The sequence below is a fragment of the Carassius carassius genome, chromosome 46, assembly GCF_963082965.1.
Source record: "Carassius carassius chromosome 46, fCarCar2.1, whole genome shotgun sequence".
Taxonomy (NCBI): domain Eukaryota; kingdom Metazoa; phylum Chordata; class Actinopteri; order Cypriniformes; family Cyprinidae; genus Carassius; species Carassius carassius.
In genome coordinates, this window is record NC_081800.1 from 10,782,836 (window position 1) to 10,807,754 (window position 24,919).

At 36.3% G+C, this 24,919-nt stretch overlaps 2 protein-coding genes across 3 annotated transcripts; both read right to left on the minus strand.

Annotated features, from left to right (window-relative positions):
• Positions 1-1,757: 1,757 nt before the first annotated feature.
• On the minus strand, positions 1,758-11,559 carry LOC132129740 (transmembrane 9 superfamily member 4-like). Of its 2 annotated transcripts, none has more exons than XM_059541450.1 (18): positions 11,421-11,559; positions 10,080-10,187; positions 9,663-9,762; positions 9,264-9,432; positions 7,239-7,383; positions 6,913-7,036; positions 6,529-6,647; positions 6,325-6,436; positions 6,154-6,224; positions 5,924-6,056; positions 5,680-5,761; positions 5,512-5,587; positions 5,322-5,405; positions 4,314-4,489; positions 4,152-4,215; positions 3,933-4,052; positions 3,390-3,479; positions 1,758-3,231 (listed from the first exon to the last, which is right to left on the minus strand). In XM_059541450.1, the coding sequence occupies exons 1-18, from the start codon at positions 11,451-11,453 to the stop codon at positions 3,082-3,084; spliced, it is 1,956 nt and encodes a 651-aa protein (XP_059397433.1). In that variant the 5' UTR covers positions 11,454-11,559; the 3' UTR covers positions 1,758-3,081. The 2 variants fall into 2 exon arrangements, with proteins under 2 accessions (XP_059397433.1, XP_059397432.1); XM_059541449.1 differs by lacking the exon at positions 11,421-11,559 and adding an exon at positions 11,313-11,366.
• Positions 11,560-13,753: 2,194 nt separating this feature from the next.
• LOC132129749 (tyrosine-protein kinase HCK-like) lies at positions 13,754-24,798 on the minus strand. The gene is made up of 13 exons (XM_059541471.1): positions 24,513-24,798; positions 20,366-20,490; positions 19,808-19,844; positions 19,243-19,339; positions 19,069-19,164; positions 18,531-18,634; positions 18,229-18,372; positions 17,917-18,069; positions 17,316-17,498; positions 17,154-17,230; positions 16,046-16,199; positions 15,781-15,912; positions 13,754-14,397 (listed from the first exon to the last, which is right to left on the minus strand). The coding sequence occupies exons 2-13, from the start codon at positions 20,480-20,482 to the stop codon at positions 14,195-14,197; spliced, it is 1,497 nt and encodes a 498-aa protein (XP_059397454.1). The 5' UTR covers positions 20,483-20,490; positions 24,513-24,798; the 3' UTR covers positions 13,754-14,194.
• Between the last annotated feature and the right edge of the window lie 121 nt (positions 24,799-24,919).

Below are 24,919 nucleotides of genomic sequence, written 5' to 3' on the forward strand. Positions count from 1 at the left end.
TATAATTTATTTTTAAGAAATAAGAGGATATATGTTTAACAACAAAATAAGGCTTTTGGCAATTTTTGAGTTTGTCCTCCCTGGGTTTTCTGTGAGCTGATCTGAATTCTAGCACTTTTAAACCTAAAAAAAAGGAAAAAGATAATAAAAAAGAGTATTTTTCAGCCTTGTATGTTTGTATGTTTTTAATTTTGTATTTGATCTTGTATGTGCCATTAGTTTGATGTGTAGAGTGTATTCATCTTTTTCATTAGAGTGTATGTTTTTTTTTTCTCCTCTCCCAAAAGAGTAACAGTATTTTAGATAGATTTTCACTAATATTAACTGCATTGGCCCTTTTCAAATGTTGTCTTGTCATACATATGAGGAAGTCATTTAATCTTATTATAATAGATGTTAGAGTAACATGCTCAGAATCATTCTCAGAATTCTGAAACTCATCAAATCATCAATGCCACAAACAAAGCAAAAGCCATTTCCAACTCCATCGATAACTGAGGTGTTTTCAGTCAGCATTTATAAAAGCAAGCTGGCAGGTTCAACTGGTGGGAAATTATTCCCAGCTCTCTGCCCCCCAAAAAAGCACTTTTGGTTCAAATGAAGTTTTATATAATAACTACCTGCGCAGCATCTGATTTTAGTTTTTTTTTTTTTAACCAGCAAGACAGATTAACCAAGTTAAAATGATCTTTTCCTCTCTTGTATCAATGCACTTGTCCTTTATTCCCCAAATTCTAGCTGGTACCTATGACAGAAATGTTAAGGGAAAATATTAGGTAACCAAGCTAGGGTAAATCAAAACAATCTGACTTTTAAGAAAAGACAAATGATTCGATAAAATGCTCTTTCGGCTTTTAGTGAGAAAATGGGTACGTCCGCAGAGGACAAAATCCACTTGTAGTTTGATATATTTTAGCTTAATGTAAGTCTTGCATTCCAAGCTTTTTATGTAACTTGTTTAGCAATATAGTCGTTCTATTTTTAGTACTTGCTTATTACCATGACTTCTGGAAAAAAGGTGAAAAAAAAATAATGGAATATTCATCCTTACACTATTTTATATAACATGGAGCTGATGATTGACAGGACGAATTGTAAATAAAAAAATGCATAATGGCAACAAACAGTCTGCTTTTTTGTTACACAGCTCACCTGCGATCAGTTGCTGCATTGTAAAGTTGACAGATTTGTATATTGGTTGATCCAAAGAGATGACATTACAACAATCCTATTTACTTACTGTACCATTTGACTTGTAATGTGTTATGTTAAAAATGATTAAAAGACAAACCCACGATTTCATATTTCTGGTGTCCTTTTTTTAAGCGTCTGATTTCCTGTCTGCAGTGGTGGGAGAGGGTGCGAGAAGAAACGGGCTGGTTATGGCTGAAAACTGCCACTCGCATACCATACAGCCAGAACAGGAAACCACACCACAGCGCACAAATGAAAAGACAAGAACGGCACAATTCCAAGTAATAAAAAAACTGAGCTATAGCCAGGCTTAGTTATGAAGTCTATCTCAAACCTATACTTTCACATCTCAAAGAGTTGTGTTAGGCCCAAAATGGCCACCAACAATACATAACGCACCATCATTTCTCATGTGAAAATGACTTAAATCTGGAGGAATTTGAGGTTTTACAGTCTTGTCTTGTATTCCAAGAACAGCCAAGGCTCTGACTTCCTACTCTTTTGAGAAATCGCTCCCAGAACGGCCGAATTGGAGAAAATGCTCATGCAAAACCTGGACAGTGTTTCAAATGTCAACATATTGGCACCTTTATTGTTTTATACATTATGAATGGACATTCTTGAAAGAGAAAGAAAGATTCATAAAGAAAAGAAAATAACATGCTTTTGCCTAAAACAAAGACATAAAGGGACAAACAGCTCCACAAATAAAACCATAAAATGCAACCATATAAAGCACTGCATTTACACCACAAACATACACAGACCCATTGACCCAACGCAACAGGCAGAATAAAGTACATCTGGAGAAAATATTTTCTGAAGTTCTTGCATTTATTCATAAAGTCACCTGTGAGGACGACAGATGAAGAAGCCAGACCGTTCCAAACGTAGAAGATTTTGCTATAGTGTTTTATTAAACTACTGAATCCTGCAGCTGCTTCACATTAGGGCACTAGTGTCCAAATTGGGATCCAAATATCATGTCTTGTGTTTTGAGAGAGCTAAAATAATAACCGTGTTAAATTAATATCTATAAAGTACCATAGATGTAAGCAAATATATCACTTCCTACTGGACACTGCACACATTTGGTGATGAAACCCTTGAATTTTGGGGTAAATCTATCAAAATACATGTTTTTGGCTATAGCAATAGTTCATATATATGATATAAAAATGGCTTTTCTAATATGGAATATCAAATGTGTGTGGTTGAATTTATTTTTTCATAATGGCAAATAACAAACGAACAAAGCAATACTGCATCATGATAAGAGTCTTTTAGGTCCAATGACCAGCAAGCACAAGGAAACAGAAGGAAATCTACTTTTTAATTTTTTTTTTTATGACCTTGTCTTATCCTTGCCCATAATTTCATTCCACGCCAAAATATAATGACCACAGAGCGACCACACATTCACACACACACACCCCTCAACAAGACAAGCATTCAAGAACTCAGTTCTGAATCAAAGACAGAAACAAGCTGAAATCAAATGTTATATTAAAAGGAAACAAAATGTTAATTTGTAAAATGATATATGCAACTAACCCTCAATGTCTTCAAAACAATGAGACCCAGCCCAAAAATCCAACATCCCCACCAAAACAAAGAAAAACTGTCAATTGACACACTTTGGCCCATGTTGTGTGTGCAAAAAGATATACAGACATTAAAAATGGAACTGTTCATGTTGTTTCTTTACATCTTTGCTGTAGCAGAGGGAGCAGAAGAGAAAGGTTTTGATAGCGGTATACAAAACACATCTCCATTCATTCCTCCAGTCCATGAGGGGCGCTGCTGTGCCTCATGCCAGCAATTCACACACGTCAGTGCTTGCTTCACAAAACAGAAAAAAAGGAAACCAAAACTGAAAGAAATATTTCAGTCGATTTTGACCGCGGCATAAATTTTTCGTATGAACACATAAGAGGCGTAGAAGCCAATCGTTCCCGTTAGAAGCCAGAAAGACAAAACCATCAGGGTTGTGTAGCCAAAATACAACAGAGAGGGAATGAACTCCACAATGTCCAGCTGAGCAAAAAAGAAAAAAGAAAGAGTATATCAAAACACAAAATAAAATAAGACTAGTCATGTAAATCTGAATCTTACAAACACGATGTGCAGAATAGAAAAGACACTTCAGTACATAAAACAGGTATATTGTAACAAGCTGAAGTAAAGATAGTTACCTTGTTGACAAAATAGAAAACAGCGTAGACTAGGACATAAAAGGCGGAACCTCCAGACACGAGAAATGTCCTCCACCACCACTGATAGTCCTGTAGGGGGAGGAGCCACAATGATTGACAGTTTATGTTTATTCAGTGTCTTCTGAAAGCTCTGTTCAAGCTGTACCATACTGAGTGCACATCGCCTCTATTTTAGAGGTGGTTTAGCATGCTCGCTGTTCATTCAAATAAAGTGACCTTTGCTTTTGTTATCCTAACTCTTAATATTTGCCTGTTTATCTTCTGCCTGAGTGAGTGTATTTGTGTGGACTTTGTGTCAAAGATTATAGAGGTCAACAGTTAAAACAGGAACCAAATAAATGAAACTGAGCAGCATTTTGGCACACAAAAGGGTCTAAATGTTGTCCGGAAAAGTGTTGAGAGTGGATGTGTTGTAATTACATTTTAATTGTATTAAACTTGTGGTGTTTAATGTATATCTGTACACGTAACTGCAAATATTTACTGTTGCAATTACTTAACAGCTCATGACCATATACCCACCTCTGCACAAAGCTGGAAGTACACCATCACGATGCTGATCTGAGAGCAGGAAACCACAAGGATGATGAAGACGAGGAAGAGGAAGCCAAACAGGTAATAAAACTGGTTTTCCCAGATAGCCTATATGAAAGTATAACGCACATCAGTGAGCTTACATATTCACAACATCAATATATGACTTTTACCAGATGTATGCACTATATAAATTATTCGACTTACACTAAAGATGAAGAAGAGCTCAATAAACATGGCGCCAAATGGCAGGATTCCCGCCATCAGGATACTAAAGACAGAGATCAAAACAATCACATCAAACATGCACCGAAGACGTTAAAACTGCTGAATCAACTATTCACAGACTACACAAAGAGAGACACATACCCAACAAACTTGTTCATGTACCAGCGTTGCTCAGGGACCTGGCGGGGAATCTGATTGGTACGAACTGGATTATCATACGGCTGTTTCCGGAAACCGAAATAGTAGCCCAGATACACGAGAGGCATAGAAATGCCAAACCACATACACAACAGAGCCAGCATTGTAGTGAAAGGAACCTGAAATATGCGCAAATGAGAGATGGCCGTCAGCGGTCAAGAACATTCAAGCGTAGTAAGAGTTAGTTGATGAAGCATACAACTTGACTAGTTTCTGTCTGAAACACATGGCTGTTCTTCTAATGAATCATACAGAGTATGAATTGTCCTTTAAATTCTAATCGAAGTCTAATGACTTTTTATGGAGTAAAACAGTAAATCCATCATTGAAAGTGATTAAAGACATACTACTAGAAATTTAAAGTCAGAAAGATTAGTTTTTTGCTTGAAATTAAAATTAAGAAATGAACACTTATTTAGCAAGAATGCATTAAATTGATCAAAAGTGATCAAAAATAAAAACTACATTGTTACAATTTTTTTTATTCAATTAAATGCTGTTCTTTTAACACCTAAATGTTTTTTTTTTTAACTGTAAAAAGAAAAAACTTTTCAACAAGTCACTTGACCCTTTTTTTTTTTTTTAGCATATAGGATCATGCACACTAAAGACTGGAGTAATGGCTGCTAAAAATCCAGCTTTGCAATCACAGGAATAAATTAATTTTAAAATGTATTCAAGTAAAAAAATAGTATTTTAAATTGTAATAACATTTCACAACATTTCTGTTTTTACTGTATTTTTGTATTTGTTTCCAAAACAAACAAATTAAAAATTACCGCCCCCAATCTTTTAACAGTAGCGTATCTCCAAACAGCTGAACTGTTTTGTTTCCTTAATAATTTTAATTAACTGCACCATTATTATTTAAAAACCAAACAAACACATAAATAGCCTTATATAACATTTCTGCCTAAATTTCTAATTGCATCAGTTTGTCCAGATACCTACAGCTCCAGAAGAGTGTTCTCCCCAGATGAAACAGTTCAAAACAAAACAGATGCTAAAGACGACAGCTGGGTACAGGGTTGCAGTCTAGGAAAAGACACATACACATAAATGTTATTATATTTCCTTATTCTTTCAGCCAGATAATCTTGTTTATTTTCATGCCACAAATGCAAAATTAGTTTGTACTCACACAGAAAGCGCCCTTCTTCCATCTGTGGCCTTTAAGAGTGCGGTAAAGTCTTCCTGCAAAGAATCCTCCGAACAAACTGCAGGACAAGACACAAGGACAGAGTTTAAATATGGCCACATTTGAAAAAGCAAAACCTGAAAGTACATGGTGTTTTTATTGTGTATTTACCCCATAAACATGAATAGGAAGCAGGATGTTGTCATCAGAGCTCCTCGACTGGATGGAGATAACATCCCAAGCATCGCCACAACTACAAAACACACAAGCAGAGTTTCATCATATCTATGAGTCATATATTAGAAATGTTTAATGACTGAACACTCAACAAGCAAAAATAAATGTTTTCTGCAGTTCCCATACAGGCCTGGGCATGAGCAATAAGCTAAAACTAAAATATTAGCATAATACTCACAGATAACAATAAGAATCATGCAGAAGAGCTGGATGCCAGATCCCAACAGGGAACTAAGAATCAAGGGATACTGAGGTGGGCGGAATACGTCACCATGGACGTTCTTCCAACCAGATTCCTCCATTGTGTCTTCCTATTAGTGACAAACAGAGAGAAAAGGCACTGAGACAACATGATGTAAGAGATAAGAATCAGAAGGCAAAGTAACCAATCAGAATGCAGCATCTTACGATGTCATCTTCTCTATTGTAGTTGGCAATGTCCTTCCTCAGCGTCCTTATGATGATCATACTCAGGATGCCTGCAGACATGCATTTTCTTAAATGCCAAAACACCAGTACAATCGAAAAGAGCTTCGAAATAAACAGGCAAACGAGAATGAAGATGAAAATCAGCCTCACCTGACAGAAAGAACACCACGACTACAGAGTTGACGATGGAGAACCAGTGGATCTGCACGTCGCTCATGGTGAGGTACGTGTCCCAGCGAGACGCCCATTTCACTTCACTCTCCTGCAATGAAGAACAGAGCAGCCCTTTATGAGACAAACAAGAATAAGTAAGGCACAGACAGTATTCGTGATGGAAGTGGCGATGTGTCTCACCTCCCAGTGCACAGAGTAGGTGAAGAGAATTTTGTTCTCTTTAGTCGGGTCGATCTCCTGAGGGACAGGGGCAACCATTTCAGGTAATGTGCATGTGTTTCGCTCGTTTGCTTTGATATCTAGCACACACGAGTGAAGGAAGAACAAACAAAATTGTAGTAAATAAACTGAAAACCAGTGCTCCATATATATGCATATGCGCACACACACACACAACACACACACATAAATAAACGGACCACTGTTAAAAAAAAAAGTGATACTGTGAAATATAGATGGCATCTATCTATCTACATTTAAAATTGCTATTTTCTGTTGTCACCCCATCTATCAACGTTTCGTGCAATTTGAATTTTACATTTTATTGCTTTGCTGGTGACTTACCTTCATATTTTACACTCTTTGGCATCACCTCGAATCGTACAACTCTGTAATTGTGTTCGACATCCTCCTCCAGCTTTTCTTTGTGGTAGTACAGGATGAATGACAGATGGTTGTGCAAGTAGAACTACAAGGGCAGAGCAAGACAGCATGTCAATCAAACATGCAAAATTAGAAGTGAAAACAAATATCACCAAAAATGATGCATATTTCCATGAAAGGTGCAATTTTCTGTTATGGAAATCAATGTCCATGAATAAATAATGGCTCACTGTCTACTAGACTGGCATGAAATTCTACTAATGGAAAAAGATGCTCTTCAGGATTACCTTGTTGTTTTCGGTGAAGCCGAGCCTGTAGCCATGCTCAAACTGGATATCCTTCTGTGTCTCCTTCCTCTGTTCCTCTTCCATTCCTTCCTGTTTGTTTGGGTAAAGCTCCAGCCGTGTGGCCACAGGGAGGTTATCTGCAATACTGTTCATATGCATAACATATTAATCCAAAACTACTGACAACATTGAACTAGGCAAGATACTGTGGATTTGCATCCTAGTGATGCACCGAAATGAAAATTCTGCGCCGAAACCGAAAATTTAGGATGCACTTAGCCGAAAACCGAAACTGAAGCCGAAAATAGCTTCTTTTAAAAACGTATATATATATTGCTTGGATTTAATGGATCTGAATTGAAAAATCACAATATAATAAATCAAACTTTTATTAACAGTTACATAACAAAAAAATATTTTTTACAATAAATATATATAATTATTCTTCAAGTTTTATGTGCCATCAAATAAAATAGTTTTTTAAAAATTGTGCAAAAAAATCCACAATTTTGGAGATTTTTGCAGAACAAATGTTACATATTCCAACTTTGGTGTCCTCTCGTATAGGGCTGTCACTTTTGTGAAAAAAAAGTCCTGTTCGATTTTTGAGACATAGGCAAAGTGTTCATTGAATCGTTAGTAAATTGCCTACATTTGGCGTTGATCAGTTTTTCAACGCCAAATATAGGCAAATCCACCGACAACTAAATAGGCATTAGGGCGAACGTAAAGAGGGCGCTTGAGACGCGCACAAGTCAGCAATGTGGACTGCCATAACATCAATGAAAAACATTACTGAAGGCTACATTGATATTATGCACTAATAGGCTCTGTGTGTGTGGGTGTGTGTGTGTGTCAGAACCTGCAGTTGCTGTGTGACGCGCGTTCGCTGCGAGCGTATAGTGACGAGCTGGACGCGCTCCGAGAGAAGGCCGTTAAAATCGATTCCGTGTTTTCGTTTTCGAAACTTGTGTTGGTTGGTCCGATCGATTGTGCAGCTTTTGTGACAAGCTTTTTTTGATTGTGACAGCCCTTTGACATGCTTAATCTTTGATAGGCAGACGCGTGATAACAGCTCGACCGTGAGTGAAACATAAGCGCTTGCTCACGGATGGGAGGGGCGGGTGACATTCGTTTTCGGTTTACGTTTTCGGCTGTTTTTTTTATTTCGGCCCGAAACCGATAATGCCATTTCGGCCGAAAATTTTCGGCGGCCGAAATTTCGGTGCACCCCTATTGCATCCCTAGGTGGAGATATGCATAAATTAAGGATATTCAGTATAAAATAATACATGTACTGCTCAAAGGTTTGGGGCTAGAAAGATTAAGTGTTTTTAAAAGAACTCTGTGTGTACCAAAGCTGCTTTTATTTGATCAAAAATACAGCAAAAACTAATATTGTAAAATATTACTATTTAAAATAACCGTTTTCTATGCAAATATTACTGTTTTTTTTTCTGTGATGAAAAGTCTTCAATGGCCACATGATCCTTCAGAAATCATTCTATTATGCTGATTTGCTTCTCAATCGTTTCTTATTATCAGTGATATCACTGATAGTTTCAGGATTCTTTGATGAATAAAATTCAAAAGAACAAAATTTATTTGAAATACAAATATCTGTCTTAGTCAAGGATGCACTAGATAAATCAAAATTGACAATTTCATTCTGGACATACTTTTTCACAGTGGTGTACATAATGTTTCTTTATTTTTGTAAACGACAACGTTAATGCAAATCAGTCTGGTCTAAAAACGCATTTCCATTTTCATTAGAGCTTGTAGAAATGAGTTGTGTTGTGGCGCTTGTATGTTTGAATTTTAACTTTTGACGTGTTTTAATTTATAGAAAAATACTTTTCAGGAAAAGTCAGCAATTCGTATTGGGCTTCGTTCATGAAACACTAGCAGAAAGAACATGTAAACTGATGCATATCATTGAATGGGTCTCATAATAGAGCACAAAGCTCTGCTCATGTTTCCTCAATGAGGCCGGGGAGTGTTGTGAGTAGAGGAGGGACTCACAGGTGGACATAGTACTCTTCTTGGATGCGCTCGGCTAGCAGCTTGCTCTCCTCCATGCTGAGTTTGATGGGATCATCAGGCTTTTTACACAACACCTCACACTTCTTGTCCAGGTTCATGAGAACAGTGTACAGTGTGTTTACGATACGGTCTCCTCGCAACACCTCACCTGATCACATATCATCATTATCAAAATGAGAAGCGCGTCACAGTAATATGTCAACCTTCTCACTGCAAGCAATGTTTTTAAACATATCTATGCTTTAAGGGATAGTTCACCCAAAACTGTAGGTAATCATGAAATCATGGGTTAGGGTTATTTTCATTTCTGGGTGAACTATACTATCCCTTTAAATGCTTCAGACATGTGACTGCAGTGAAATGACACATGATCCTTACCGAGGTTCTCTGCCTTGTAGAAGATGCTATCAGGCTTACAGAAGGGAAGTGAATAGTACTCATAGGGCAACTGTGTTCTAGAGCTGGTCAGTTTTACAGCCTGGTAATTAAAAACAGGTAAATATTATAAACACCACAATACACAAATCTAGAAACCTGTGGAGAAAGAATCTGTGGGATGAATGATAAAGATGTGTCAAACACTGTGGCCTCCATCTAGATCAATGAAGATTGGAAAGACATGTATGTGGGAAAACAAGTGGTCAATACACAAGCAAACAGCCCTAGAACCTGCTGTGTCTCGAGCAAAAGTGTTTTTTTTTTTTTTTTGCATTTTTAAAGTGAAAAATAATTAAGCCACAGGCAAATCCCAACTCAAATTCTTCAAAAATAAAAATAAAAAAAGAGAGGCTTCACCTTTATTTCAACCGGGCTGTTCTGGCGGAAATTCATAGGTGCAACCCCTGGTACATAAAAGGGTGCTACTACAGGCAGCGTGGACACCAATAACAGTGCCCACATCTCCTACAAAGACAAAAAAAGACACACAAAGCCAAATATCTTTAGTTACTCATCTATAATCTTGTTGCAGAACCAAAAAGCACAACACTTCAAATAAAATATAAGCACTGTGGAGTGGAGTTTGTGTAATAATTAAAGTCGCCATGAAACAGAAGTAGCGACAGATCTTCTCTTCTGTGGCATATGTATGAGTGAAACAGATTACTGAAATAAATATATTTTATGCATGGACTGTTGATTTAAATTATGAGATGTGGGTGTTGCTGTAAGAAAGAGGCGGGACTTAAGCAAACCGAATGATTGAATCCAGCAGATGTCACTAGAGAGAAACATCCTTATTATTGGATTGACACATTACACAGTTATGACAATTTGATTTAAAGTTACAAGGTCAAAAATTACAGGTGTAACATAGGTGGATGAATCATGTCATAGTGTGAATTTTCATTTACTGCCGACTTTAAGCAACATCACACTTTTCACTCACTTTTTTCCTCACACAATAAAAACATTTACACTTAAATCAATACAGAATTGGAATTTATTTACTGATAAGTTGTCATTTAATTATGCTGGAAAATGTGCATTAAGTTTCGTGTCGGCATGCTAATCACCCTGACGGGGTTGTGTTGCAATAACGACCAATTATTTTATACAATATGACATAAATGGCATCCAAACTCTTCAGATTAAACCGATCAGATCAACTGTCGACAAGTGTCAGTGAACACAATCACAAACACTGCCAGCCAGCAGGAGCAACACATATTAATAAACTATGAAGGGAATTTATCCAGCAAGTGTGATTTGTTGACTTTATTTCACCAGCTTCCTTTATTTCGTAAGGCATTGAATGCTAAAGCAACGCAAACGCATTTCAATGACTGACAGAGCAGACACGTACTCAATCAAGCGATGCTGTTTACTATCAAACACAGTCGCTTCTGTTAAAATAAGAGAAGTGTCTGCTTCATATGGCTAAGGTTTTAGATTAGATCAGGATTTCGCTCTCACTAGAAGCAAACACTCGATAATTAGCTCCCTGCTAAGTGTTTTTGCTAGCCGTCTGTTTTTTTAATCGGCATCCACTGCGCGGACATAGCCAATCACATCAAATGACACACTTACAATGAGCAGAGCAAAACAAACCGGTTTAAATTGGGTCATCTCTGGCAGTGTGAAATTAAACCTTTTGTGAAACACACAAACAGAAGACACTTTAGCGTCAGTACTCACCAGCGCCGCCGCCATCTTGACTACACGTGTCATCACAGACGTCACAGGAAGGATGTCAGTGAGTCATCATCGTCTCACAAAGCTCACGAGGAAGTCAAGGCTAATGGATAGTGACAAAAAAGCAACAGCTGCGGATGTTTCAGCGGTTTAAAACTGAATTCCTATTTATCAATATATATAGTAATATTATATTGGTTTAATACACTCTGGGCTTTAATTCTTCATTATTAGTAACAGCAACCTTAATATGAATGGATCACAAACTATTTTTGGCCACATGAATTCAAATTCTGATTAAAAAATATATAATGTGTCATAGGAAAACATATTACAGTAAGAGGAAAACATTTCTGCATGAATGTATGTCTTTGCGAACATATATCATTACACTGAAACATAAAATATTACTAAATTATATGAAATATATAATCCCTGAGTTGGAAAAAAAAGGATCACCCATGTGTCAGTATTTTGTTCAACACCTTTGGGCTTAATTATAGCCTTTGGGCTTTTAGGATATGTCTCTGTCTCTACTAACTTTGCACATCTAGACTCGACAATATTTGCTTACTCTTCTTTGCAGAATTGCTCAAGTTCAGTTCAATCTGATGGTGAGTGTTTGTGGACTGCAGTCTTTAAGTCATTCCACAGATTTCAGTGGGGTTTAAGTCTAGGCTCTAGACTAGACCATGCAAAGACATTCACCTTTTTCTCCTTCAACCACTGTGTGCTCAGTTTTGCTGTGTGCTTTGAGTCATTGTCATGTTGAAAGGGAAACCTTCTTCCCTTTCACAACGTTCTGACAGAGGGCAGCAGATTTTCCTCAAGAATTGAACAGTATTTTTCCCCATCCATTTTTCCTTCTATCCTGACAAGTGCTCCAGACCCTGCTGCAGAGAAACAGCTCATAACAGGATATCACCACCTCCATGCTTTACTGGTAGAATGCTGTCATTTGGATGGTGAGCTGGATTGGATTTCCGTCAAACATGTCATTTGGTGTTGAGGCCAAATAATTCAATTTTAGTCTCATCTGCCTCAGAATCTTAAAGGTGTGTTTTGGCAAAACTCAGTCATGACTGCATGTGGCCTTTCTTGAAGAGTGGCTTTTTTCTTGCAACTCCCATACAAGCAACATTTCTGGAGAATTTGTGATATTGTTGTTCCTCATCTGGATCACACAGTAGCCTATACTATGCAATACGTTTAGACCTATTTCTAAATTGACTTTTATTTCCATGATTTTAGAGACAGTGGCTTTACTCACAATTTTATTTTTATTTTATTTTATTATATTTGAATGCTTTTGGTATATTAGATACATTCCAGTCTCGCTTTAGGAATTTACATAGCACTGAATCTGCTCTACTTAAGGTTTCTGGCTCTTTCATCCGGAGCAGCATCCTGGTCCAGGGAGGGTCTGTGTTTTTTTTTTTTTTTCTGACATTTGACTGTGTCTTGCCTCCCACAGTTGATTGTTTGCTTCAGTTGCAGTTACAAGGACTTAAAAGCTTTAGAAAAGCTCTTTTAATGCTGAACTAATCAAAATGACCACAGCTTATCACAAAGCAAAACTGTGTCCTTCTTTATTTCAGGCTGCAAAGCAAAAAAAAGTGATGTATACCCATGTATAAATATTTAGATTGCTAACATGGGTGTTAATTATGTCTTAATAATGTGGTGATTTCCATGGTTTAATAAATGCCTCACTAAAATAATTTAACTAGTTTGTAGCACTATTATGAGAATGAGTGTGAATGAGATTATTTTCCTTCACACAACTCAAAATTAAAATTAATTTATTTGTTTTATAGACAAATTTTAACAACATACATACACACTACATACATTTACAGGTAACTCTTTGGAAAATACTTTACATCATTGAAAAGTGTACTGAAAATCAGCTGCATATAATCAATATCATGTTTTACTGAAGCCACATCTAAAGTTAATAAAGCCTCAATATGTTTGCAGGGAATTAGAAGGAAAAAAAGTCACATAAATCCTTTACTATTATTGCACAAAAATTCATAAAGATACATTCTTATCCAAAGATACATATCCACTGAGCAAAAGCTTCAGGCTTTGAAAAGTACCAAACCTGAAAATCCGAAAAAGTGATAAAAACCTAATAAATTTACAATAGCATAAAAATAACAACCCATAGACTTCAAGAAATATTTATAACTAACTTAGGTACAGATGCTTTTTTCTTCTTCGTGAAATGCAATGATTTAATATTAATTAGTTTCTGAGCAAATATATGTTTGATAATCCACAATAAGATCTTTGAAACCTAAGGTTGACGTTTTAGAAGTAATCCTCTCATAAGCAATCAAACCCACAATTTATTTTAATGTTCCTATGTGTACTCTCAATTACAATTCACATACACACACGATTAGCTCTAAAACACATCTGTCATCAGGTCTGTACAAATACATCAGAGAAGTTGTAAAATGAAAAAGACAATATTGTTTCTAACCTTTTAGAATACAATTATATTTTGATATATTCTATTGTGCAACACTCAGTGTAAGGCAAAGGGCTCTGCATGATAGGAATAAAACTGCTATTACCGAGATTTTGAAATTGTATTCAGCTACATGCCATTAAATAACACACTATAACTTTTCACACTTGATTTCACTACATACGTATAAAGTCAACAGGTTGGCAGGTTGCATATGTTATGGGTACATTTCTTTGACAGTTCCTGATAGAAGGGATTTATGCAAAATCAAAGTCATGTCAAAGTGTGTGTGTATGTCTCAAGGCTGTTGCTGATACTGGCTCTCTGTGGCAGTGTAAAAGTCCTCCAGTATACTCTGCAGGTACTCAAAGGTGGGCCTGTCCTCTGGCTTGTTCTTCCAGCATTCCAGCATGATGTCATAGAGCTCTTGAGGGCAGGAGTCCAGACGCTGCATACGGTAACCTTTCTCCAGGGCACGGATCACCTCGGGATTTGTCATACCTAAACACACCGTACACAGTTTGAGCATCTGCTGTTAGTACAAATGTAGTTTTGTGTCATTCTCTGGGAATTGTGCAATTTCAGCTTAACAATTGAATTGATTTTTTTTTATTGTATAAGGTTATTGTTGAAATTTCATATTGAAAAATATATCATATTTTCTCACTTCAGACTCAATATACCAAGAACATAGCTAATATTACTGCATCAGACACGATAAAGACTGAAACTTACTTCTGTTTGATTTAATTGTATTAGGTCATTCCCTCAAATATATGATGACGGAAATATCTATTATTTTTAAAAGGCAAATGTTACAGTATAACAGCGTTAAACAATGATTTTCTTATTCTATCAATGTATTGATGATGAATAGACACATGCAGATTAGCTGCTATCCGTATGAAAAGCAAAGATGTAAAAATACACTTTAAAAACTAAAAAAGGAAATGTATTAAATGCAATACCGTTCAAAAGTTTGAGGTTGGTAAGACAATAACAGCTTTATTTTAACAAGGATGCATTAAACTGATTTCTATTTCATATTCATTTTCTACTCATTAAAGGCATGCTTAAATAATGGTTTCCACAAAAGTAGCAACACAACTGTTTCAAACATTGATATTGATAAGAAATGTTTCTTGAGCAGCAAATCAGCATATTAGGATGATTTCTGAAGGATCATGTGACACTGAAGACTAGTAATGATGCTGAAAATCCAGCTTTGTATCACAGGAATAAATGACATTTTAAAATATATGAAAAACTATTATTTTGAATTGTAATGATATTTCACAATATTACTGTTTTTAATGTGTTTCATCAAATAAATGAAGCCTTGGTGAGCATGAGAGATGTCTTTCAGATTTTACCAACCCCAAGCTTTTGAACAGTAGCATAACATGACTGGGTTTCACTCGATTCTTGCTGAAAGTTCACTGCACTAAGTTATGTGAACTCAACTAAGGAGAACTGAAACTATTTCTTATTGCTAGTAGTTAATTATAAGAAGTGTTTAGGTTTATTTGTTGTGTCTTATGATGAATTTTAGCTACACTGGGTAGCTGAGCAAAGTTTAAAGTTTAATTCAATGCCAAAAAATGTACTTCTTGAAGACTTTTAGTAGAAATTCACATTACTCAGATATTTTTTTTAACTTAAATGATTGATAAGGCAGTGATGATAATGAATATGATTTAAATTTTGTCATAATGATTTAAATTTTCAGTTAACTTGTTGAGTTTTGCAGTGTAAAATGCTTGAAGACAAAGTTAAATCAATAAAAATAGTTCAGAATTCATACTAAAAAGTAGGTTCAAGTGCCACAGTTTGCAGAGAATGACCCATTTAACATATTCACAGTGCACTGTGGTGACCACTAACCTGGATATGGTGTGCGACCATAACTAATGATTTCAGTGCACAGAATGCCAAAGGACCAGACATCTGATTTAATGGTGAAGGAACCAAAGTTTATGGCCTCTGGAGCTGTCCATTTTATAGGGAACTTTGCACCTGAGGACACAAAATTATATTAACATGACTTCCAATGATAATAGCCTATAAAGAAACATGCATTTATCCACAGTTGACCAACTTCTATTAACTCGGTTTCTCTACATTATTGCTGGCTGTTTATCAAACTAACCTTCTCTGGCAGTGTATTCGTTGTCCTCTATGATACGGGCCAGTCCAAAATCAGCGATCTTACACACTAAACTCTTGTTGACCAGGATGTTGGCAGCACGAAGGTCTCTGTGAATGTAGTTTTTCTGCTCAATGTAAGCCATGCCTTCTGCTATCTGAAGTCAGGAAAAGGAATCATATTTTAGTTACTTTTAATGATTTGTCTCACTGACAGTAAGAGGTTAGACAGCAACAGCTACAGTGAGCTCTAATGGGGTGTGTGTGCATGTGTGTGTGTGTTTGTGTGAATCCTCTTATCAGTCAGGGCACATTCACGTCTGTCTTGTTAAGTGCTTGCAATTCTCTTCCTCTTTCCAACTCAGTGTCGCACCCTTTTTTTTAAAACAGTCACACACTTTCATATTCAAACTCCTCACTTGAATGAAACATCAGTGACAATATATCATATTTCACTTTTATTTCTCATAAATCTTTTTTTATATAACTGCCATATTTTTTTAAGGATGTTTCTTATGCTCAGCTGCAAAAACATACAGTACAAATGTAATATTATATACAAAATATATATAACAAAATATATACACTTTGAAATAGCTGTTGTCTGTTCGAATATATTTAGAATGTAATTTACACCAATTTACAGAGCTGAATTTTCAGCATCATTACTGAAATTTTTAAAACATTTTGAAAACAGTTTCAAAGCTTAATAGTTTTTTATAAATGCAGTCTTGGCGAGCATAAGAGACTTCTTTTAAAACATTTAAAATATAATTATTCCTTACTTTTGACCACAAGTGTATATTTCACTTTTTTAAAGAATCACTTGGACAATAGAGAGAACAAACTTCTGTTATCGTGGATTAACAGTGACAAAAAATAAAAGCATTAGATTGTCATGTTAATGGTGGGCTCCACCCCTTCTCACACTCACCCCACCCCCTCACACACACACACACCTCTGTACACAAATATTACTGTATGTCAGTTATTACATTTGAATATTAAAATCTACAAAGACAAACCTGTCGTCCACATCAAGGGAATGCGTGACTCTATATGTAAGAGGAAAGCACGTGAACTGAACAATTGAGATCTTCAAATCATCTCACCTGTGCTGAGAAGTCAATCAGTTTGGGCAACTGGACACGATTCCCTTCATCGGTTTTAATGAAGTCCAGTAAACTGCCTGTAAAACACATGCACACAAACAGATTAATAACAAAGATGTATAGAGCCATGTTTTACACCTTGGAGTCTGGAGTCACACACACCTTTCTCCATGAACTCTGTAATGATGTATATGGGCTCCTCTTTGGTGACCACAGCGTTGAGACGGACCAGTTTGTCGTGCTGGAGAGATTTCATTAAGTTGGCCTCCATTAGGAAAGCTTCAACAGACATAGTGCCAGGCTTCATAGTCTTCACTGCCACTTTTGTGTGCTTGTTGTATATTGCTGAGAAGCAAACAGAGATAAGTCAACAGTGGGTTTCTTCATGTTCACTATATCATCATTAGTGTCTGCTCCCTGTCCAAAGCGTGACAGGACACGGAAAACCCAAGTTTCAGATCAGGTTCGAGATCAGGTCAGTTTTTCTGGGTACAGTGTTTTCGTTTAGGTTTAAAACAATTAAAGATTTATTCCTGTAATAATCATTTGTGTCTGAATAACAGTGTCATTGTGATTCATATATAAATTGATACATTTTGTCTCATGCACTTTCTGTTATTAAAGCAATATGCTGCTCAGTTTGAAAATCTCACCCAGCTTACTGCTTTGTTATAATATAATAGACTTAACGTTTATGATATATATAACATAAACATTTATTTGTAATATTATAATAAAATCAATCATATATATAAGGTCTTACCCATCCAGACCTCTCCAAACTGGCCTGCTCCCAGACGTTTGTCCAGTTTGAGGGACTCACGTGGGATCTCCCAGGCATCTTTCTCCCAAGGTTTCTCAGGTTTGGGACTCAGACAGGGAACAGTGAGAGATTGGCACAGCCCATCGCTTTGCTCTGTAGATGTGCATTTTTACATTTTGTTAATTCTAAACCAACTGAGTGATGAGCAATCCTTCATGAAAAGGCTTGGTAAAATTCTCCCCAAACATTAACGACTAAAAATACATGTATTATTCGATGAAATATGTCCAGATCTTTGCATTCTGTACTTACTCTTGTAGTGGCTGACCAGATCCTGCAGGGTGTTGAAGGTGATACGTGGGGAAATATAGAAACCGCCATTATCCAGCGTGCGGATCTTATAATGCTTCACAGTGTCTCCTGTCTCTCTGTCTCTGACAGACAGAGAGTAGCTTCCTGAGGGGGAGATACAGATGTTTTGAAGAGCAGATAAGGTCTGGTAGATGTGCAGTTGAAGTAAAAATGTTTCAGAAGTAAAAAACCAGCACTGCTAATTCTTCAGTATCACACTCCTTGTCTAAAACCCTTCAGCTGTAACTCTCTGCTGAACGTACCCTGGGTGGTCTCACTGTCTCTGATCATAAAAGATCCTGTTTTGTTTCCAGATGCCAGTAGCTGTCTCTCTGCATCCTTTCTGCTGACACCTTTAAAAAACCAACTGTAAACACATACATAAATAGATTAAAAATGACATTTAAACTTTACTTATAACCATTTAAAAGTCACTTACACTCACTGAGTTCATTTATATTTGATCAGAAATACAGTAAAAACAGTAATATTGAGATATTATTACATTTTAAAATAAAATGTGAAATATATTTTAAAATATAATTTATTTCTGCGATGCAAGGCTGAATTTTCAGCATCATTACTCCAGTCTTCAGTGTCACACGATCCTTCAGAAATCATTCAGATATGCTGATTGTTTGCTAAAATTACATTCTTATTATTATCAATGTAAAACAGCTGAGCTGCTTAATATTATTTATTATATTATATACACAATATTATTACATATAAATACGAGCAATATTATTACATTATATTATATTATATCACTACAAATGTGCACAAACTATATGTACTCACTCTTCAGTTTCCAGAGTATCCTTGGCCACATAGTTACTGGGGATGAAGCCCTCCTCACCAGTGCTGATAGATGCTGCTTTCCACCATTCACCTGACCTAAACACATCAATCAATCAATTAAAGAAACGAGATACTGGATGTTATATCCTCATATAGAATGACAGGTCTACTTACTCCTGAAGGATTCTGAGTCTTTCTCCTTTCCTGAAGCCCAGGTCACCTTCATGCATAGCTTCATAGTCATACAGAGCTATGGCAATGTTCTCTGAAGCTAAAGGCAAATGAAATCTTTAGTTTACCAGAGCTGTGATCACACATTCACTATGTTTCTGTGTAAGAAACAGACTGGTGTCACACCATAGAGTTCATATCAACACTTGCTTTTCAAATATACCAAGCAGTGGCCTTAGCACAATTCCAAAGGGTTTAAAGTGAGCATATCCTTTTTTACAGTCATTTAAAGGTTGAGACTAATAGCTGGCGTATACACTGCCTGTGCTGCAGCACACATTGAGGTAACCACTAAACCTCAAAACAAGCGACTTTTTTATGTTTACGACACATTTAAATCCACATTGCTGAAAGATTTTACTCTTGCTCACAAGGTCAACCGTATGAGTTGTAGTGACTGTATATTTTTAAAAGTATTTAAAGATTTTACAACACTCTAGCATTCTGAACGAGACATCCTATTTATTAGAAATCCTATTTACTAGACATCAAAGATAATTTCACTTACTCTCTGGACCGGAAGTAGGGTTGGAGAGGCTTTTGTTCTGTAGATGAAAAAATAGGTGCAGTATTTAAAACACCAAACTAGACATTTCAGTTCACTTTTCTGTGCATGAAAACAGACCCGTCTGAGGCGTTCAAATAAAGGACATCGGTTTAAACAAATAAACATTTCAATAATGCTGATATGAAATACAATATGCATATTGCATGAAAACTTAAATGAAAATGAGAAATGTTGCCTTAGCAGCTAATATTCCTAAAACTGAAATATAGATTAAGTAAATCTAAACAGAAATGTATGTGTGTGTGTGTAATTTAAAATAATATATATATATTATATTTGATTAAATATACAATTATATTAAGTCAAGATGATCGAAACTACTCCGTCTCTCAGTTTATAAGAAAGTGGAAGCACAGTATTTGTCACAATATATGTTGAAACCACCCAGACTGATGGTTTAGATCAACTCAGCACTTTTCACTAGAAATCATACTCAGGAATAACCCTAAAAAGATGTCTTTTCAATTTAATCGTAAACTCCTAAATGCTTCTACTTACAGCTTTGGACCCTGCCGTGGGGTCTTTGGTGTAATGTGCTGTCTGGTTGGAGCTGTCATTATTGCCCATCGATTTCCCAATAGGATCCTGCTCCGGTTTGGTCCCCACACAGCCCATGTTGAGGCCTGAAGAGTTAACAACAGAAGACATTAATACAGGTTGTCCTTGTCTGTTTAAAAACAGGACAACATTTCCAGAAATAGAAAATATGCAAAACATGGGCTGTTCTGAGTTCCCACTTAACAACGGTTGATGCTTGAAAAGCATTTATTGTACAGACTATGATGGAAAAATTACTGTAATGTGCTATATATATGACTAAAAATGTATCAAATGTCATGTTAAATGCCACGTGTTTTGGCCTACTGTACAACAAGATTGAGTGGTGATTTAAGTGGTGGGTTGAAAGAGGATACTTCAGATTAGTATTTCCAATATTCTGAGTCAGACGTAAATAAACATGATTTCCCAAAATCATTGTAAGTCTATGTAGATCAAAGAGACCCTTGGTCCCACTGGCAGCTAGAATCTACTTATGCTTATGACTCTTTTGGGAAATGTAACCTTGAGCGATAAATGTAGTGAAAGTCAAAATAACCGGTTTCTCGTACTGACTTCCATGTTGTAGGCTGCAGTTCTCTTTCGCCTGTGGTTTTGTCATTAACTCGCTCACACATGCACATACGGAAGCTGCGCAGTGGAAACTGTGGTTGGTTAAGGTCTAATGTTCAAAGTTGATTCAAATCAGCTAGCCTTAACACCCTAACACATTTCTGAGAGCATAGCAGAAATTAATCAACCGAAACGTGCAAACTGTCTCCCATCATGAATAGATTCCAACTTGGTCGACTGTTGAAAGAAAAAAAGCAACGTTTCCCCCACTTTTGAATGAGAGCTGAGAGGAAACAGCATGTTTCTGAGCTCTTCGGCCGCTCTGTGGCTATCGCTAAAGAACAAAGGACCTTCAGCTTGCATCTCTTGTCATGCGAGTGCAATGTGCTCTTATGGTGCAGGGTTATGTTTCATTTCATGCTTGATAATTAACTTATCCTCTGTTAACCTGGCCATGCATGACCCTACAAAAAAAAAAAGAAAACTACCAAAACACCATATATCATATCAATGACCAGTCTGTTTGTCCTGAAGATAACTAGGATAAAGAAGAAAATTGTGGAAAATGTCACTGGAGGGTCTATACACTATAGCTGAGTTCAGCTGAACACTGAATTATAATTTAAGAACTGCTAAAGTTGCACCCTAGAGTAGACACAATTATTCTGAGAAATATGTGGCACATTAAAAATGTGTTTCCCGTTGCTCGTTCACCCATGTTCTGCTTTCTCTTTCTGTGTTCTTGTTATTGCTTTGGGTTGCTTATGATTTCCAATGCTTTTTTTAAAGTTTTACTGGCTGACTCTTTAATCGGACCAGGGTCATTGTGAAAAAGAAGTGCACTTAATTTTATGAAATGTTCACTTGTAGAGTACTTCAGATCTTAGAAGTGTATTTTAAATAAACTGTGCTTGAAAACAACATAATAATACTGAAATAAAATGCCACTTATAGAGTACACTTTCATGGCAATGCTTCTTAGATTTTAAAACATGCACCGTGTAAAAAATCTTAAATTAAAGGTTTTACTTTAAAAACTGCAGAGGTACACTTATTCTGATGTGCTGACTATACTAAAGCACTTAATTTTAGTTTATCATAAATGCTTGTCACTAGTACTTTAACCATGTTTTAAAGACAAAAGAATTATGAAATCATATACAAAGATTTAAGTTCTTTACTTAAGTGGTTCAAACACACTCTTAAAGGGGTCATATGACATTGCTGAAAAAAGAACATTCTTTTGTGTATTTGGTGTATGTGTCTATGCAGTTTAAAACACATGATTTTCTAGATACTGTACATTATTGTTGCTCCTCTATGCCTCATCTTCCTGAAATTCGCTGATTTTTACGAAGCTCATCGTGCTGAGAAGCAAGGTGTGCTCTGATTGGCCAGATATCCCGTGTGTTGTAATTGGTGAATACATCAAGCGGGTGATGGAAATGTTACGCCCCTCATTATATTGTGATGCCGTGTCCCAGGGCAATGAGACAAAAACAATAAAACTCATTACCAACGAGGCATTTCTTGGATACAGTGGGAACATAATTACTGATTATAATAACTGATACTGTTTTTTACGCATCGCGTTGCATGTCACGCCACGTAAACATAAAACCATGTTTGCTTTTGTGATCGGAGAAACGACAAACAACAAGCGCTACTCTACACTGCTTAAAACTCATGCTTGAATAGTCAGTGGCAAATCCTTTAAATATGAAAACATACTTACAGGCTGTGAGTCAGTAGCACCAGACTGTCCTTGCAAAGATGGAATTGCCTCACTTTATAGACACAAAATAGCTGGCACTGTAGGCTACTCTACCAGGTTCAGGAAATAGTCCTCTGTAAAAGCTGAACACATCTGAATATTTGGGTCGAACTGTTTTGGAACAGTGTTGTAAATACAACTTAACCAATGATTTCTAGTTGTGTCCTCTTTTAGAAGCCCAAAAAAAGTAGTTTCTCTTTCACAACGAAACACACAGCATCTCAACAACATGGCGGCGACAACAATAATACTACAGTGAGAATAAAAATCACACCCTCTTTCTTTGAGTGAACATTTGGGTGGTGTTATGCAAAATGTCCCACACAGCAACATAGACATGTGGGGGTGTGTTTAAACAAGCTGTTTTAGAAGGGTGTGGACGAGTTTTAACTTTTTTTAAGAATATCTCTTTAGGTTTGAGACTTTAATCTTTGCAACTTTAGGGATCTCAGCTATGCACAAACAGCTTGTAACACTCCAAAGAGAAAGTAAAAGAAATTGCATCATATGTCCCCTTTAAGTTCAACTAATAGCACATAAATGTAAACTATAATTACATTTTCATTCAATTGCAAATAAGTGTCTGAACACAATGTTTGCACTGCATTTTTTTTAATTACATTATTTCTGTAATAAGTACTTTAATGAAAAGTATACTAAAGTGTACTTCTTTTCACAAGGGAGTTGATGGCTCTTCAAGCTTTCATTCAGTTTGTCTCCTCTCAACCTGCTTAATTGCTGGCTTAATCACAAGTACATTTCCTTCTTCCGACTCAGAATCCGATAACTGATCGTTCCCGGAGGAAATATTCAGATTTGCCTTTCAACAGTGTTGCCCATCCCATCAAAAAATGATTTTGTACCTCAAAGCCCCAGAGCCACCTTTCCCGCAGGAGCACAGGGAGACTCAGAACTACAGCTCTTTTCATTTAACCACACATGCAAATTTGGGATGTATCAGTTCTACCTTCCTTGTCAGGACTTTCTCATTGTTATTTGTTTTCTTTCCCAGAAACATACTGTATGTGCAAACTGTCAGAAAGCACCATAGCTTGCTGACTTTATCGGGCCAGCAGCCAATAGAAAAATGTGAAATATAACCGTTAAGAGTGTTTTTGAATCCACCAAGGAGGAAGATAAATATTGAAATGTGTACTCTGATATTGTTGTGGTGTGTAAAACTATAGTGAACTATGGAAGTACCAGTGTAACTAAAGTTAAAGCATGAAGTTATTTCAAAGAAACATTCGGGTTCCTCAAACACAGGACTGCGCTTAAATAAATAAATAAAAAACATGTAACCTACTGGATTTGACACAGTAACTGTGTCATACTTTAGAAATGAATCCAAGTAAAGAATTCAGCAAAAGAATAACCAATTAAATAATCTGATTAAATATGAGTCTGAGTGAACTAGATAAATATCTCTCTCTATCTCTTTCTAATTTAACACAGGAGATAAGAGACTAGTTTACAGATAAACGACAAAAACAGTCACGAAAACCATAAGGAGTATGACAAGCAGCATTAAGGAGATAAATAAAATTAATTTAAAATATTAATACTAGCGCTACTATTTAATTTATGTACATATGAAATCTAGAAACGTCGTTTAAAAAACGACGAAAAGTCTTAATCGTTTAACTACAAAAGACAATTACTTAAAATATAAACAATGAAGAAGAAAAATATAATTAAATAAGTAACAACTCGAAGTATGCAAATAATAATAAAAAAAATAAATATTTTAAGCGAACTTACCACTTCAGTCGCAATCCACACGAGAATTATATTTCTTAATTCACAAGATCTCGCTAGCTGACCGAGATGTAGAATTGTTGAAGTCGCTTCACACCGGTTTCTCCATCAGTGATGCGCTTCTGTGTCTCAGTCTCAGTAAACTCTCGCGCTGTAGGCTACTGTCCAAGAGGAAGTCAGCGGCTGTTGTCTCAAAAACTTCTGAGACGCCTTCCTAGGCAACAGTGTAGGACACCAGACCCGTTGTAAGTATAGCACAGCTCATACACACACACTCGAGTTCACCCGACTCGTAACGAGGTGATAATAGCCAAAATAAATCGAGCTCTTATGACGCTCAAAATACTTTTTAGGTAGGGAGCTCAGTAAGTATTGAGACACACCCTGTTGTCAGAGGAAATCTGTCATGA

Bases quoted from the DNA above. Each gene is read 5' to 3' on its own strand.
- LOC132129740 (XM_059541449.1), bottom strand. From the start codon at position 11,351: ATGACCCAATTTAAACCGGTTTGTTTTGCTCTGCTCATT. The intron at 9,763-10,079 runs GTGAAGCCTCTC...TTTAATTACCAG, and splicing joins ACAGCCCGGTTGAAATAAAG to GCTGTAAAACTGACCAGCTC. The intron at 6,225-6,324 runs GTGAGGCTGATT...GCATGTCTGCAG, and splicing joins CGTGGTGTTCTTTCTGTCAG to GCATCCTGAGTATGATCATC.
- LOC132129749 (XM_059541471.1), bottom strand. From the start codon at position 20,482: ATGGGCTGTGTGGGGACCAAACCGGAGCAGGATCCTATTGGGAAATCG. The intron at 19,165-19,242 runs GTAAGTAGACCT...TGATGTGTTTAG, and splicing joins AGACTCAGAATCCTTCAGGA to GTCAGGTGAATGGTGGAAAG. The intron at 15,913-16,045 runs GTTAGTTTGATA...TTGTGTCCTCAG, and splicing joins CGAATACACTGCCAGAGAAG to GTGCAAAGTTCCCTATAAAA.